Source organism: Leptonychotes weddellii, chromosome 4, assembly GCF_054177405.1.
Source record: "Leptonychotes weddellii isolate Sample4059 chromosome 4, ASM5417740v2, whole genome shotgun sequence".
NCBI lineage: Eukaryota > Metazoa > Chordata > Mammalia > Carnivora > Phocidae > Leptonychotes > Leptonychotes weddellii.
This window is the reverse complement of record NC_138372.1, coordinates 16,107,233-16,124,388: the sequence shown is the minus strand read 5'-3', so window position 1 is coordinate 16,124,388 and position 17,156 is coordinate 16,107,233. Positions and strand designations below refer to the sequence as shown.

Here is a 17,156-nt window from a genome sequence, read left to right as displayed (position 1 = left end):
CCAGGCGTGAGGCTTCGGCAAACTAGGCCAAGGGTCAGCCAGGTCTCACTGGGGCTTGCTGTGTGGCCTTAGGTAGACTTCTCAGCCTCTCTGTGCATATGTCCGTCTACCTGTACTCTTCCTCTTGAGAGCATGATCTAGTACCACGCAGGAGGAAGGGGTGGGATAAAGTTAGGGGAGGAGTCTGACCTTCATCTTCACATCCTCATCCTTATGGCGATCTCCATCTTCTGAGGGAGAGGACTTAGGGCAGACCCCCAAAATCTTCCCACACCTCGGGCCAAGGCCCACCAAACCCAGCTGATTCTTAGCAACTATGGGAGGAGGTTAGGTGGGTGAAGGGTCTCAGCCCTGAGAGCGGGGCCAGTTGGGTCTATTGGGGGGGTGAGGTTTACAGTAAGTGCTCTGGGGGTGTAGGGGTTAGTTGGAGTATGGCTCTGAGCAGCATGGGTGAGCATGAAAGTGCAAGGTCACCTTAAAGGTAGCAAAGTGGACTGTGGATTCCAGACCCCAAGCTCCCCTTTGGGCAAATTGTTCTTTTTAAACCACAGGATTCCAAAAAGCAGCTGGAGAAGGCGTGGAAGGACTATGAAGCCAAAATGTAAGTGGCTGCGGTCAGGGTGGTTTCCCCAGGGCAGTAATGCTGGTCTTGCAGCAGGAGGCTAGACACTGGGGAGAACTTCAGTGCTGCCCGAACATGTCACCCCAAAGCGCACAGCATCTCACTCTCTAGAGGCATTTTACGGGGGGTGATTTATGCCCAGGCCTGATGGAAGTCTGAGGGCTGGACTGTGAGACCACCAAAGGGAAGCAATTGGGAAGGGACCTCAAGATGCTGCTCTCAGAGGCCCATCTGCTCTGTGGTTCCAGACGTGGTCAGCTACCGTTCACTGAACACCTCTGCGTGTCAGCCCCTTAATCCTCGCGACCACCCAGACCTGTGCGGGAGGGGTTAGCGTCCCGATTGTCAGAGAAGGAATTGGAGGTTCAGATGAGTTAAGTCACTTGCCCAAGGCCACACAGCTAGGTGGAGGTAGAACTGGGATTCATGTTCCTTGATCCTCTTTCTGCGACACCAGGTGGTATCTCTCAACATTTTGGTGGACATAGAGGAGGGAAGGAGTCAGTGTCCTACCCGGGCCTCTTGGGTTCACCACACGATACTTGGGACCTCTCACCAGCTACAGGGACATCACAGGGACGGAAGGAGCCAATTCCCCCAGAGCAGAGACTCCTCAGGCTCTGTCTGCAGGATTCTTCCAGGGCTCGGCCAGGCTCACCATACCTCAGAGCACCGTTGACTGTTTATAAAATTTTGTTTTCGCTTGCATTTTGCGAAAGCAATATCTGTCCATTGTGAATAACTTAGAAAATAAGGAGAAGCAAAAGAAGAAAAAAATTTTAATTATCCGTAGGAGAGGATTAGGGCCATGTGGGGACTAGCCACTACTTCTCTGTTGTTTGAGTATTTTTTTTTTTTTTTTTTTTTAGATTTTATTTATTTATTTGACAGAGAGAGACACAGTGAGAGCAGGATCACAAGCGGGGGGAGAGGGAGAGGGAGAAACAGGCTTCCCGCGGAGCAGGGAGCCTGACGCGGGGCTCGATCCCAGGACCCTGGGATCATGACCTGAGCCGAAGGCAGATGCTTAACGACTGAGCCACCCAGGCGCCCCTGTTGTTTGAGTATTTTTACATAGTATGGGCAGACCCTGTTGTTTTATCACTTAAAAACAAGGGGGGAGGGGAAGCTACCGAAACCAAGAGGAAAATTCTTAATTTCCAAGCCTCAGGTAGTAACATCTTTGTAGTCATTTTTCTTTTTTTTTTCTTTTTAAAGATTTTATTTATTTACTTGACAGAGAGAGAGTGAGAACACAAGCAGGGGGAGCAGCAGAGGGAGAGGGAGAAGCTGGCTCCCCGCTGAGCAGGGAGCCAGACCCGGGGCTCGATCCCAGGACCCTAGGATCATGACCTGGGCCGAGTGCAGACGCTTAACTGACTGAGCCACCCAGGCGCCCCTTTCTAGTCGTTTTTCTATATATAAAGAAATATTTTTGCAAAACTGAAAACATAATAATCATACTGGGTTTTTTGGTTTGGTTTGGTTTTTTTACTTAAAAATACATCGTGACCATCTTTCCACACCGTTACACGTTCTTATACAATGTCACTTAAAAGGGTGCAAACATATGCATGATCCTTAACGTATTTCGTCTCCCCTGTCCTTGAGGAAGCATCCTTGGAACTAAATCTTTGCTCCCACTCATAATTATTACTTTTGTAGGATCCATTCTAAGAAGTAGATACTGGAGCTTTATTGTTCCTCCAGCCCCAGGGCCATGGGGATGTCCCAAGGCTGAAGGAAGGCCGGGACTCCCCCCGCATGCCAGCAGCATCCCCATCTACACTACAGTTGTGCAGGTAGACCCTGGGGTGAAGGGCGTAGGAGAGGCCCAGGGAAGGGCACACACACACACGCAGGCAGTCCTTGTCTTTGGGACTTGATGTGGGGTCACCACATGGCCTGCATCTTCCCGAGTTACCTTAACCAAGCCCTCAGCCTCGCAGGACACTGTCTATCAAATGGAAAGAATAACTCCCCCCCGCCCCCCCCCAGCCAACCTCCTCCAGGCAGTTCTGCTTTTACCAGAGTCCCATCGTGATCTTGCCTGTAAGGTTTTGTTTCAAGAAGAGACTCTGTAATTGATGGGGAGAGGGGCTCGGTGAAGGTTCTCCAGTGAGTTATCAACAGGGCCTGGACTAGAACCCAGGGCTTCTGAGTCCGGTGCTCTCTCTCCGAGTCCGTGCTCCAGGGACTCCTGGCCCCTGCCATGCACGTCACCCAGGCTGAGCTACATGTCCTGACACAGGGGTCTGTGGAACGTGCCTTTTGGTGAGGGCTTCAGGTATAGCTAGATATTGGCGAGCCCTGAGCTACTGTGCATTTCCACCTCCTTCTTCCCACACCAGTGTGGGCAGCAGCTGGAAGGGCCCCGAATAGCATCTGACTGCAGGGGCCTGGTTTTTCCAGGCTGTTCCATATGCAGGTCTGTTTCCTCATCTGAAACATGGGGCCGGCCGACACCTCGCAGGGTTGACGTGGAAATGCAAGAAGCACGGTGCCTATAAAGCGTCTAGCACTGCAGTTCACCAAGTCTTTATTGGCCATCTTTCTGAGCCAGAACCGAGACCAGAATAGCACAGCAAGGGCCCAAGAGGCAGGAGCTCAGGCCTCAGCTCCTAGCATTCCCCCTGACCAGCTCGGGATCTGGGACAGTCACGTCCCTTCTCTGGGGCTCGGCTTCATCTTGTGTAAAACGATCCCTGACTGTGATCTTTCAGAAAAGACACCATGGAGGGATGGGTGAAATAGGTGCTGGGGATTAAGTACACTTACAGGGCACCTGGGTGGCTCAGTCGGTTAAGCGACCGGCTCTTGGTTTCGGCTCCGTCATGATCTCAGGGTCGTGGGATGGAGCCCTGCGTGGGGCTCCGCACTCAGCCAGGGGTCTGCTTGAGACTCTCGGTCCCTCTCCCTCTGCCCCCCCCCAAATAAATAAACCACTTACTGTGACAAGCACTGAGCAATGTATAGAATTGTTGAATCACTATACTGTACACCTGAAACTAATATAACACCGTATGTTAACTATGCTGGAATTAAAATTTAAAAATTAAATAAATACATTTTGAAAAAAGGAAAAAAAAAAAGACACTGTGCCTGTCACGAGCTGGGGGGGCCAGGCAGGGCAGGAGGGATGGAGCAAATCTGAGGCACTGTGTTGGTTACCAGTGCCGTCCCCAAGGCTCTAGCGTCAGACGGACCTGGATTCAAATCCTAGCTCTAGCACTTAAGAGCCGAGCGATTTGTGACTTGTCTCAGCCTCAGGCTCCTCAACTGTAAAATGGGGTAATGATTCCTGCCCCATGGGGTTATCACTGTAGTATGTGAAGGGTCTAGCAGAGCACCCGGCATAATATTAGTGCTTAAAAATAATAATTAGTAATAATAGCAGCTGATACTTATACTTACTTAAGAGCTTCCTCTGTCCGAGGAACTGTGATAAGCTCTTTAGATCTATTATCAGATTGACTCCCCTTGGCAGGGAAAGGGGCTGTTATTATCCCCAACTTATAGGTAAGAAGTAAGGGGAAAAAACACCACCACAATCCCTGCCTTAGTGGATCCCACTGGTTTGTAAGCGAGAAGAGAGGTGGGTTGATAAGTGACGAAAATACAAACTGATGGTGCCACGGGGACAGTATGAGCACACGGGTGGCAGGAGAGACAGGTGGTTTTGTTTGGGTGGAGGGGAGGGCGGTGGGAGGAGGCATCACAGGAGAGGCTGTTCAAGGTGTCAGGTTGGCAGGTGCATGATTAGTTTTGATTCCTTTCCTCTCCCACCATCCTCCTCACTGACCCCCTCACTCCCCGTCTGAATACTAAACTGTCCCCGAAGTCCCCTTCTCCGTTTCTCTCGGTCTCCTCAGTAACTAGCATTTCCCTGCTTTTCACTCCCTATTCATTTTACTCTTCTTGCGGCAACTCCATTCAAAGGAAATAAAATATTTCCAACAGTTGAAATGTTTATTAACCACTGGTGAACCTTTGAGGACATTGAGGGAATAGGAGTTTTGCTCTTTTCTGGCCAGGGTGTGAGAGAATAAAAAGCACTCCCCAGCTAGTAGTTTGAGGTGGCAGGTCATCTCAGATGACTAGGTCAGCCTTGGTAGGGTAAATCTCTGTAGGTTACCTTAGCTGAGACTGAGGGACAAAGCTATGGTAATCCACGAAGTCATCTATAGTACTTTACAGCTTGTCTTCATCCTGAGCTAACTAGCTTCTGTCCTTTAATCTCCACTACAGCCTGCACACACACACACCCCCAAAATTAAATAAATAAATAAGGAAGCACCCTATGCTAAAAAAAAAAAAAGCATTATCCAGGGGCACTTGGGTGGCTCAGTCAGTTGAGCATCTGCCTTCGGCTTGGGTCGCGATCCCAGGGCGCTGGGATCGAGCCCCAAGTTGGGCTCCCTGCTCGGTGGGGAGCCTGCTTCTCCCTCTCCCTCTGCCGCTCCCCCCTGCTTGTGTTTGCTTGCTCTCTCTCAAATGAATAAATAGAATCTAAATAAAGGAATCACCAGTGGTTATTACCATGACCATCGATATCATTAGCATCATCATAATCCTGCTATTTATTGAGGGCTTACCATATGCCAGGGACCACACCATGCATTATACCATCTGAGATCAAGACAGTATTTGTCTCGTTTTTAAAATGGAGGAACTGAAGCTTAGAAAGATTTATAAAGGTTAAGTGAGAGAGCTGCCATTCAAATCCAGACTATGCGTTTCTAGCCACTGTACCGTATTGTGCTTGCTTTTTGTCCGTTTACTCTGGAGCAGATGCCGCTCAATGTTAGTACATACAGAGCTTCCTCATCCTTTGTAACAGTTGCATAGTATTCCTAAAGCTAGCCGCAGCATAATTTATTTAACTACTTCCTGCTGATAGACATTTAGCTTATTTTTCATTTTTCACTATTGGAAGATGTGGTAGCGAGGTCTATGGGAGATTCCCCTGCGCCCCCCCCCCCAGCCCCTCTGCCCGCTCTGTCTCCCGCCCTCCTTAGCAAGCTGCCAGGCTCACTGCTGACAGCCTACCGGCCCAGCCATAACCTCTCTCTGCTGCTCATCTTCAGATACCCCAAAAAGCATCTGTCATGACCCAGGCCCGGGTCATAGGGTCAGTCCCCACCCTTACTCCACTGCCCTGCTGCAGACTCCCTCTCGGGATATCATAAAGCCTTAGGGAAATGTAAAAGAGCCACTCCTAAGAAATTTTTTCTAGAACACCTACAGAACTGCACTCTAGAGCAGTGGTTGTCAGTCGGGTGATTTTGCACCCCCACCGTCACCCCCAGGAGACATGTCTGGCTGTCACAACTCGGAGATGTACAGGCACCTCGTGGGTTGAGGCTGGGGATGCTGCTAAACATCCCACGTCCACAGAACAGCCCCCACGTCAAAGAATCATCTGGACAAAGTATCTGTAGTTCCATGGTTGAGAAGCTGCTTGATGGGTCTCCAGGGACAGATTCTGCATATAAACACTGTCCTGGAGGCCTGACCTCAGTGAGGCCTGGAGCTTTCAAGCCAGAATGAACTCTGCCTAGGCCATTGCTTCCCCATTTTGCAGATGGAAAAACTAAGGCCTAGGGGGGCCTGTGATAATAATAGCTGTAGGGTCTTCTGTGTGCTAAATTTTACATCCTCTATCTCATCTGGGTACAGATAAGGATCCCCATCTGGCAGATGAGGAGACTGAGGCTTGGAGAGGGGAAGTGATGCTTGTAACGTATCCCACAGCTGTCTTCTTTGCTCAGGGCTGGCACCTACTTGAAAGCAAAACTGATAAGCAAGACATCTCCTCGACAGAGGAGCTGTGGTTACATGTGCCCAGCCCCAGATGTGGAAACACTCTCCTGCTGAGAGTGGGTGGTCTCCTGGGCGTGGGATTTCCAGGAAATCATTTGCACACAGATCCACCCGTCCCCCAAAGAGGGAAAACAGCCAACCCTTGAGCTCTGTGGGGGCAAGGCCCAGGTTACACTTAGCTGCAAGCATGGGAGGGCACTGTCCTCACTTACAAAGAAAAGAACAAGGGTTTTCTAAGCTTTAAGTGGGAAGCTCCGTGGCTCAGAAGTATGAAGGCACTTTGTGATCCTTTAAGCCATGTGGTCCTAAATCCCTTCCAGCAAAATTGTACTGGTCACCCCAAACCCCACCTGGCCCTAATCTAAGCCCACCACTTCCCTGCATAAAAACCTTCCACTCCTTCCCATTGCTCTTGGGAACCCTGGCATGATCTGAATTAGGCCCTGCGTGATCTGGCCCCTCTGTACCTCACCAGAAACCACTTCCTCTCCACCTCCGCTCCTGAGCCCCGATGCCTCCTGCCTCCAGCAGTCACGTGGTCTGCTGCTCCTAGCTGCCTCCAGGCAGCTTCTCAGACTTCAGATCTCACCTCGAACAGTACTTCCTGAGCAGCCCGACAAGGTCGGATCCCCCTTTTAGCCTTCCATGGCTCTCTTCATGGCTGTGATGTGATCCACGTCGTTGTCCCCCACCAGCCTGGGGATTCCCGAATCCACCTTGTTCACCGTTGTACCCCAGCCCTGCCACGCAACGGGCACACAGGAGGCCCCTCTCTCGTGTGCTTGTGGCAGAGAGGAGCGTGGAGAGGCGGTGGGACGCGTAAGGGGCTCTAGCGAGAGTTGCTAAGGCCTCTCTTTCCTTGGGGCCTAGGGCCAGGCTGGAGAAGGAGAGAGACCGGGCCAGGGTGACAGGAGGGAGCCCTGGGGAGGTGGCCCAGGACACCCAGAGAGAGCGGCGCGTCTTCCAGCTGCACATGTGTGAGGTAAGGGTGCTGCCGGGGTGAGGATGGGGTGGGATGTGTCTTCCTGTCTTTTGTCTTCTGAACCTCCAGGGGGGCCCAGTCACAGATTCTGGCCAAGAGGGATATCACTGAAGTTCAGTGATGGCCAAGAAGATTAGCCCGGGATGGGGACGGCAGCCCCTTGCCCCCAGGATTCAGCTTCTGCTCACGATGCATGCTTGGCCCTGCTCCTTCCCCAGTATCTGCTGAGAGCCGGGGAGAGCCAGATGAAGCAGGGTCCTGATTTCCTGCAGAGCCTCATCAAGTTCTTCCACGCACAGCACAAGTAGGTTTCTCCCCTGTCCCCGCCCCCACCCCATGAGCCGTGCCCCTTAACCCTTCAGGCTACACCAAACAAGGCCCGTCCCCGGGGTCTAGCAGGCCCTCGAGGACTCTGTATCTGCCTTGTTGGTAGTGCTTTCTACGGCTCCTCTTTTAGTGGGTGCTCACCGTGTATCAGCACTAAGTACTTTACACATTGGCTCCTGCTCAATCCCCAGCAACCCATTTTCTCCTCAGAAAACTGAGGCTCAGATTTACTAACATCACCCAGCTAGTAAGTGGGATCTGGACCCAGGCAACTTTGGCTCCAGAGAGCCGGCTCCTGCCTGACAGAGAATACTGCCCCCAGCTGCCCTGTGATCCTTGGAGCACCTTCTCCCACACTTCCTGCTTCTTTCTCATCCTCATCTTTCTCATCCCTTGTTTGGCCTCACACCCCTTAGCTTTTTCCAAGATGGCTGGAAGGCTGCTCAGAGCCTGTCCCCCTTCATCGAGAAGCTGGCAGCCTCTGTACACGCGGTAAGTTGGGCCTCAGCCTTGGGCACACGGTCAAGCCCCTGTCTTTCCGGGCTTTTGCTCGTCTTGCTCTGGCCTGTGCGCCTGGCCCGTCCGTTGGCTGACGGTGGGGTCCGGCCCTCTGTTCCACAGCTGCGCCAAGCCCAGGAGGAGGAGCTACAGAAGCTGACCCGGCTCCGGGACTCCCTCCGAGGGACGCTGCAGCTCGAGAGCAGAGAGGTCAGCCCCTGAATCATCCCCAAAGGAACGCCTTCTCCCAAGGCCCATCATGGAGGGAGGGAGAGGAGGAAGACCCCACTTCAAGGGTCCCTTGAGAAGTGTCCCTGAGAGAGACCCCTGCAGAATGAGGCTCTGCCCACCCAGATGCCCTAAGGTCTCCTTTGCATGTCGGAGGAACAGGAGAATCTGAGCCGGAAGAACTCAGGAGGCGGAGGTGGCTACAGCATCCATCAGCACCAAGGCAACAAGCAGTTTGGGACAGAGAAGGTGGGCTTTCTCTACAAGAAGAGTGATGGGTAAGTGACTCAGAGAGCTTGAGTAATTTGCCCAAAGCCACATGGCCAGTAGATGACAGTTGGGGGAGCTGCCCAATGGGACCGTTCTCATCATTTAGGTAGACTCTGAGGGTTCCAGGACCTCCACCCTAGCAATGCAAAATCATCAGAATCCTAGGCACGTGAACTTCTGCTTAGAAGTCACTGGTTGTTTCTAACTTGAAAAAGAATAAAAGCAGCTGCTAGCACTTACTGAGCACTTATGATGCCCTAGACCATCCCCATGCCCTTACCTTTAACCTCTGTAATATACTGAATATGCCTGGAAATGAAAGTGTTGACTGTGCCTTGCTCCCTGGTGTAAAAAAAATCAGTGTGTGAAATGCAAAGGCTCCATGGGATGTGTTCACATTTCTACTTACTAATCAGTTTTTATCAGAGAAGAATAACTTTGTTATACTAATTAATATTTTCCTCTTACAGAAGTGTTAAGTAGCTTTGGATCGTGGATTTGCTAATTTTATTTTTGGGGTCTAAATATTTATCTTGCTTTATCCTTAATCATAATGCATCTGTTGTGATCAAGAGCCTGATCCTCCTCTCAGTCTAGGAGTTCCCTAAGGTTGGGAGCTGTGTCTCCTTTATCAGACGAGAAGCTCTCAGAGGGCCAGGGTCACGTGATCCCCTTCAGAATAAGGATTCCCAGAGAGTGGGGGCTATGTTTCCCCCATCAGACTGGGAGGGACCTCAGGGCAGGGCTATGTCTCCACCATCAGAAGGGAGCCCCAGAAAGTGAGGGGTGTAGGGGTCAGGGGATGGAAGAGGTGAAGAGGTGTGGCTGGAGGTCATACGGGTGGGGCCGGGGACCTGGTCCCGGACTCTGTTTTCTGATACAGGGGAATTAGGTGTGAGCCTTGGGTCAGTGTCTCTCTATCCCTCTGGGCTCTAGAATTCGAAGAGTCTGGCAGAAAAGGAAGTGTGGAGTCAAGTATGGCTGCCTGACCATCTCCCACAGCACGGTGAGGCCTGGAGGGGTGGGGTTGGGGGGGTCTCAGGGCGGAATCGATAGGTCCTCTCTTCACTTCTGAACAAACAAGTGTCAAACCCTCCCTCCAGCCCTGGCCCCCAAACCTGGATCCAGGTTGCTGGAGACCCCCTGTGGGAAGAAGGCTGGGACTCAAAGCTCCCAACCTAATCTTGGCCCACACTCCACATCGATGAGGCACTGGGAGAGGGGAGACATGAACCGGAACAGGACTATTATGCCCATTTAACGGACTGGGAAAATGGAAGCCTGAGAGTTTGGGAGACCCGGAGAGGAACGTGTGTCCTTTCTCTCCAAATTCCCACAGATAAACCGGCCTCCAGTGAAGCTGACCCTGCTAACGTGTCAAGTGAGGCCAAACCCTGAGGAGAAAAAGTGCTTTGACCTGGTGACCCGTGAGTAGTCCCTGTCTCCTCCCCGACAACTGCCCAGGGCTTCTCTAAGAGACCTGTCAGCTCCCGGGAGGCTTCAGTTAGGGGCCTGTATCCAATCCCCCGTGTGTTTATCGGACAGCTGTCCCTGCAGGCATCAGACATCTGAGGCCCTGGACACTTTTTAGAGGCTTCAGTCCACATCCTATTAAATATTAAATTGCACCCCCATCCCACAGTAAATATCATTATTTCTGTAAAGTATATTTGAATGGATTTGGTTAATTCAGCTTTCGAAATTATTATTTCTTTTTTTAAAGATTTTTTTAAAAAAATTATTTATTTGAGAGAGAGAGCACAAGGGGGGGAGGGTCAGAGGGAGAAGCTGACTCCCCGCTGAGCAGGGAGCCTGATGTGGGACTCGATTCCTGGACTCCAGGATCATGACCTGAGCTGAAGGCAGTCGCTTAACCAACTGAGCCACCCAGGCACCCTGAAATTATCATTTCTTTAAAATTTTTACTCTTACTCTTCATCTTTTGGAGGCTTTGGTGCCAGGTTTTACGTGGGGGCAGGTGCAGGCTGAGAAAGACCTAGATCTCATCCTCAGGGAGCTCTCTCTGGCAGGGATGTGATGTGGGGACCCAGTAAGATGATGGGGAGTATCCACAAGAGAGGTACAGATAGAGCACTGTCAAAGATAAGGGAGGGGAAGGCCTGCCCTGCTGTGGGGAATCGGGAAAGGCTGCTTGGAGGAGAGAGCATTTGAGTGTAGCCTTGAAGGACAGAGAACACAGTTTTGGGGAGGATGTTCCAGGAGACAGGACTGGCATGATGAAAGGCATGGGAGCAGGAGAGTGGATCTGACCAGGCTGACCAGAGTACAGAGTTTGCAGAGGAGAGTGGTGGGAGATGAGGCCTGGGAATGCCTCTTAAAGTTTTGGACCTTATTTCCTGGCAATAGGGAGCCACAGAGGGTCCTGGAGGGAGGGTGGTGTGACTAGATCAGAACCTTGGGCACAACAATCTGGCAGCTGGTACATGTTGGGGGGAGGGGGAGTTGGGGAGCAGGGAGACCAGACAGGAGGCTGAGGGCCCATGTGGGGTGGTGGCAGTAGGTTCGGAGGATACCCTGCCTCTGACCTGGGGGGGTTGTCCTGTGCTCTGGGAGACCTCCCCAGACCCTGGAACAGAGGGGCCTTGCTGGGATCCTCCTTTGGAGGTGACTTCTGAGAAACTGCCCACTACCAGCCACTACCCTGCTGGCCATTACCATCCCCACTGCAAGCTGGGCGGAGCCTGGCTCCACCGGGCGAAGCTCCACCTGGACCCCGCGGGTTGGGTGAGGGCTCCTTGGGTTTCTGTGAGCCAGACATACCCCCTTCTCCCCACAGACAACAGGACATACCACTTCCAGGCAGAGGATGAACATGAGTGTGAGGCGTGAGTGACGCCCCTACGGCCAGCCTGGGGGTGGGGTCAGGGGAGCCCTATCTACCTCCCAGCCTCGGGGGACCCCACCCCTGCGGGTATCACTCCCATGCCACCCTGCACCCTCTCCATAGGTGGGTGTCAGTGCTACAGAACAGCAAGGATGAGGCCTTGAGCAGTGCCTTCCTCGCGGAGCCCGGCGGCAGCGGCGGCCCAGGACCCTGGGGGGGCGCCGGGCTGGACGCGGAGCCCCAGGACCTCACGAAGCTGCTCATCGCCGAGGTGAAGAGCAGGCCCGGGAACGGCCAGTGCTGCGACTGCGGGGCTGCAGGTGGGCTGGCGGGGCGGGGAGGGGAGGGGAGAGGTGGCAGTGGAGGGGATGGGCCCGCACTTCCAGGCACGAGCCACTCTCCCTTGTAGACCCCACGTGGCTCAGCACCAACCTGGGCGTGCTCACCTGCATCCAGTGCTCCGGCGTCCACCGCGAGCTGGGCGTGCGCTTCTCGCGCATGCAGTCCCTCACCTTGGACCTGCTGGGCCCCTCCGAGCTGTTGGTGAGGGCGGGGCGGGGCCAGAGGTGGGGTTGGGGCGTGGTTTCGTCAGGGGCGGGGCTTGCGCCGGCTGGCTCCGCCCAAGGGTTGTGGGATCCGGTGGGGTGGGGCGAGGTGGGGCAGGATCCTGAAGATCCGGAAAGGGGAGGGTCGGGGTCGGGCCTCTGGAGGCTTGGTCCTCCAGGGGGCGCTGTCCTAAGCACCGGTCTTACCCCCATCGCTTCCCTGCGACCCCAGCTGGCCTTGAACATCGGAAACACACGCTTCAATGAGGTCATGGAGGCCCAGCTGCCCTCACATGGCGGCCCTAAACCCTCAGCTGAGAGTGACATGTAAGGGGATTCTCAGATGGGAGTCGGGAGGTGCGTTCTGGCTGGGGATTCTGCTTCCCCAGCTCCCATAGTCTCAGGAGGATCTTGGACCAGAAGTCTAGGGAGAAGGGAGCCGCAGATCTGGAAGAGTCCAAGATATGGTTTGGGGGAAGGGAGATCCGTAGCTCCTGTGGGATGGTTCCAGGGGTCAGCGGGATGGAAATGGCCCATGCTCTGAGACTGGTTGACCTCGGCAGGAGCACACGCAGGGACTACATCGTGGCCAAGTATGTGGAACACAGGTTTGCCCGCCGGTCCACACCCGAGCCTCAGAAACTCCGGACGGCCATTTGCAACCGGGACCTCCTGTCAGTCCTGGAGGCCTTCGCTAACGGGCAGGACTTTGGACAGCTGCTGCCTGGGCCTGAGGGGCAGGTGAGGACCACCTCCAAGGGCCACTTTTACCCCACCCGCTCTCTCATACTCCCCAGTCCTTCTCCAGGACCAGCTGTCACTCCCCTCTGTCCCCGCTCTGACATCTGCTCAAACCCCGAGGGGTAAATGGGATGGAGCATTCAGTCAGGCAGCCCTGGGCCAGAGTCCTGGCTCTGTCTTTTCCTAACTGTGTGATCTAGAGCAGGTGACTTAACTTCTCTGAGTCTCCGTTTCTCATCTGTGAAATGAGTGGATGATAGCACCCGAGGGTTGAAGTGAGAATGAAGTCATGTATATAAAGGGCCAAGCATGTAACATGTGTGCCAGAAATGTTAGTATCTTTTTTTTTCCTTGGCTAGCTTTGGACCTGGGTAAGGGTGAGTCAGATTAGATCGGGGAAGGCTATTGCGTTGGTGATTCTAGTAGCAAACATCACATGAGCCAGGGGGTTGGGAGGGGAAGGGTTTCAGAGATGTTTGAAAGGTTAAACTGACAGGAGTTGCTGACCGGACATGAAAAATGGATGTCATGTCTTTGAACTGTCTGATATCTTGGTGGGGCTGTCCAGTGGGCAGTGAGGGTGCAGCCCTTAGGTGAGGTAAGAATTTGGAACAGCCTTCGCATGAGTGAGAGCTGAAAGTCTGAGGTTAGCTGGGCTCTCGGGGGGCCGGTGAGAGAGAGGAGCAGAGAGAGAAAGCCGGGGGCTAAGAACCAAGTTTGGGAAGCACATGTTACTGGGGGCAGAGCCACAGAAGGAAGAGTGAAGGAATGGTCTCTTGCCCTCCTCCCAAACACGAGGCTCCCTCCCTGCAGTCTCCTCTCTCAGGGTTCTGGCAGCTTTATATCTGGAGGTGTCGGGGCAGCAAGAGCTCAAGACGGTGACATTGGGTTGGGGGCAGGCGAACCGGGGGAAACTCAAAGGTGTGGATGTGTACCCAGGCGTCTGGAGAGCTCGCCCTGCACCTGGCTATCAGAGTCGCCAGTCCCGCCTCCTTGCCCCTGGTGGACTTCATCATCCAGAATGGGTGAGACCCTGCCTGCCCGTCTGCCCACCTCCTCATCCTCCTCCACCCCCGCCCCGTTCCTTTCTCTTCTCCACAAGCCTTCCCCCCTCCCTCTTGTTCTCCCTGACTTTGGCCCCTCCCCCTGTTCCCCTTTCTTCCTCCCTGACCTCCTACCCCCAGAGGTCACTTGGATGCCAAGGCTGCTGACGGGAAGAGCGCTCCACATTGTGCTGCTCTCTACAACCAACCTGACTGCCTCAAGCTGCTGCTGAAAGGGAGAGCTTCGGTTGGCGCAGGTGGGGCTCCCAACTCCTCCCCCAGCAGACTTCCATTCCTTACTACCCCTCTTGTGGAGCTTCCTGCCTTCTTCCCAGACCGAGAGCGCTGGTAACAAGCACGGACTTTGCAGGCACACTTGGGTTCTAATCCTGGCTTGCCTCTGAGCACGTCTGTGACCTTGGGATTTGTCCATTCATCTCTTGAACCTCAGCTTCCTCGTGTGTAAAATGGGTATAACACCACTGACCTAGCAGACCTGCAAAGAAGATAAAAGGATGTTTCTGAAAGTACCTAACCAAATAAATCCTAGCTGAACTCAAATGATAGTGATTATGATAGTTCACTATTTACCGGCATAGGAACTCCTTTAGTCCTCACAACCTCATCAGGAAGTTACAAGTATTATACTCATTTTGTAGATAAGAAAATCAAGGCCCAGAGAGGCTAAGTAACTTGCCCGAGATCACACAGCCGGGAAGTAGCAGAGCCAAGACTCAAACACAATCTGATTCCAGAGGCCCACTGTAACCTCTAAGCTATAATGCCTTTTGACCTTGACCATGACCCTTGACTTTACCCCTCACAGTGAACGAGGCAGGAGAGACAGCTCTGGACATAGCCAGGAAGAAGCAGCACAAGGAGTGTGAGGAGCTGGTGAGGTCTAGGAAAGGAGGGGAAGCCCCTGACCCTTTCCCTCTCTCTGCTGAGCCCCTGACCCTCTGAACTGCCAGGGCTTTGTTATTGGCAGCTGGAGCAGGCCCAGGCTGGGACCCTCGCCTTCCCTCTGCACGTGGACTACAACTGGGGAATCGCCACTGAGCCTGGCTCAGAAAGTGAGGAGGACGAGGAAGAGAAGGTGGGTCCCGCCCCCTCTCTTGGGCCTTTGTTAGACTGCAGATGGAAAGAGCCCAATTGGGCCTGGTGGGGGGAGGGGCGGGGCTGACTGGAGGAACCCGACTGTCCTTCCTCCCATACTTTTGCCCCTGCAGCGCTCCCCGCTGAAGCCCGCAGCCCAGGCCCGCTGGGCCAGCGGGAGGGTCGACCTCAGCAACAAAACCTATGAGACCATCACCAGCCTGGGATCAGCTGCCCCTCAGAGCCAGAGTGACGCCTGCCCCCCACCCTTGCCGGTCAAAAACCCTTCCCGGACGGCGGTCCAAGGGCGTACAGGACATGCCAGTGGAGGTATGGTGGGCTGCGCAGAAAAATGCTCATCGTACCATTCATGGAGGGTCTACTCTGTGCCGGCGCACTGAGCTAAGGCTGCCTGGGTTAGTCCACGCCACCCTCCCGCCCTCCCGCCCTCGCAGTCGCTTGCCAGGTAGAGGTTATCATCTTCCCCTTACAGGTAAAGGAACAGAGATGTTAAGTAATGTGTCGGAGATCCGACAGCTAATTAAGTCCCCGATGTGGGATCCAAACCCAGGTCTGTCTTATTCCAAATTCCTCGATGCTTTACTTAAATAAAAAGAGAAGCATTTATTGACCATCCACTGTGTCTCCAGTATTTGGGGGGGTTACCGAGACACGGCCTAGTGGGGGAGATAAAAGCCGGAATGCAATTCATTACGATATTAGACACAATGGTATAGAATGTAAATTCCCACCCCGCCCCCCTAAGAAAGAATGTAAATCTCAGAAGGACAGGAATTCGAGTGTTCTGTTGAATAGTATTTCGGTACCTGGCTGGTCTCAAGAATTGTTTGTTGAATGAATGAAGAAGCTCGTTCTAGGAGCTTAAGGGGGAGCATGTCCTGTTGGGACCGAGGGGTGGTTGAGGAAGGCGTCCTGTCGGGGTAGCATCTTAGCTGAGCCCGAGGGATGAGCAGAGGAGTCCACACTGAGGAGCAAGGGGAGCAGAAGCAAAACGATGCGTCAGCCTGGGCTAGCTATCCTAGCCAGTGAGACCCAAGCATGGTGGGGAGAAGCTGGAGGGGAACACCGGACAGGTGGGTGGCGTGGGGAGTGGGGGCAGCCGTGATAGGCCCTAGAGGCCAAGGACAGCTTTGACATTGAGAACAAAGTAAGAGATAAAGACAGGTTTTATCACTTCTGATTCCAGATCGTTCTGAAGTCCCCAGCCTGAGCTCAGAGCCCTCCGGGGCCCCTGAGAGCCTGGGCAGTCCAGCCTCTACGCCTTCTAGCCTCACAAGCCCTGTGGAAGCTGTGAGTCCCAGCCAAACCCCATCCAGCTCTGAGGAGGGCCCCTCCCGATCCAGCCTGACATCTGGAGCCACCCCTGCCGAGATGTATCCCCCGGTCAGGTTCAGGTAAGAGCCCAGCTGTGCAGCTGAGCAAGTTTCCCATTTACTTCCCCACCTGGAAATGGTGCCTGCCGAAAGACTGGGACACCTCCCAGCTCTGAGGCCCATGACTAACGAGATATGCTAGCCCTTGAGTGGAGGGGGAGTGGACCCTTCGCCCTTCACACACCTGCCCCCGAGTCTGGCCTGGAGAGCTGGGAAGGAGCTCGGGACCTAGACTGCTGCAGATGGAGTAGAGAAGGCTGAGTCCTGCCCGCGTGGCTTTTTCTAGGGGTTCTAGTGGGATCTCTGCTGTGTCCCATCTCCAACCCACGATCCAGTCCTTCCTTCCCGGCAAACAACCCTTTCAGTTTGAAGTTTGGGGAGGAGACACAGGAAAGCTCCAGTTCCAGGCCTCTGCAGCCTGTGATGGACCCAGCCAGGGGCCCTGGAGGACTCTCTACCCACCTGTCTTAGGCCCCAGCCTATACCTGAGCTCTTTCTCCCCCACTCTAAGAGGATCTTGGCATGAGGTCACCTTGGCCTTTCCCTGCCTTCCAGCTCCGAGAGCACTCGCTCCTATCGGCGGGGTGGGCTGGAGCCTGGAAGACTGTCTCTCAGCCAGGCAGCCTCTGCCCACAAGGAACATGCCGGTATGAGCTCTGGGACTGTGGTTTGAGGGGTGGTGGCAGGACACCTGGGAGGCAGAGTTGGTCAACAGTAGGTGGGTGGCGTGGGGTCATGGGGAC

At 53.8% G+C, this 17,156-nt stretch overlaps 1 protein-coding gene across 1 annotated transcript in view; it reads left to right on the top strand.

The window, feature by feature from the left end:
• The window catches only part of ASAP3 (ArfGAP with SH3 domain, ankyrin repeat and PH domain 3), a 47,025-nt gene extending 29,936 nt beyond the window's left edge, over window positions 1–17,089 (top strand). Inside the window, 21 exon segments of the mRNA XM_081817730.1 lie at window positions 552–601; window positions 7,316–7,427; window positions 7,646–7,731; window positions 8,171–8,246; window positions 8,376–8,462; window positions 8,643–8,758; window positions 9,687–9,756; window positions 10,090–10,177; window positions 11,548–11,596; window positions 11,719–11,915; window positions 12,005–12,138; window positions 12,373–12,467; window positions 12,704–12,881; window positions 13,821–13,906; window positions 14,066–14,181; window positions 14,751–14,818; window positions 14,913–15,020; window positions 15,154–15,349; window positions 16,227–16,434; window positions 16,969–17,011; window positions 17,013–17,089. Coding sequence (XP_081673856.1) covers window positions 552–601; window positions 7,316–7,427; window positions 7,646–7,731; window positions 8,171–8,246; window positions 8,376–8,462; window positions 8,643–8,758; window positions 9,687–9,756; window positions 10,090–10,177; window positions 11,548–11,596; window positions 11,719–11,915; window positions 12,005–12,138; window positions 12,373–12,467; window positions 12,704–12,881; window positions 13,821–13,906; window positions 14,066–14,181; window positions 14,751–14,818; window positions 14,913–15,020; window positions 15,154–15,349; window positions 16,227–16,434; window positions 16,969–17,011; window positions 17,013–17,066 — 2,217 coding nt within the window. The 3' untranslated portion in view covers window positions 17,067–17,089.
• Window positions 17,090–17,156: the final 67 nt, after the last annotated feature.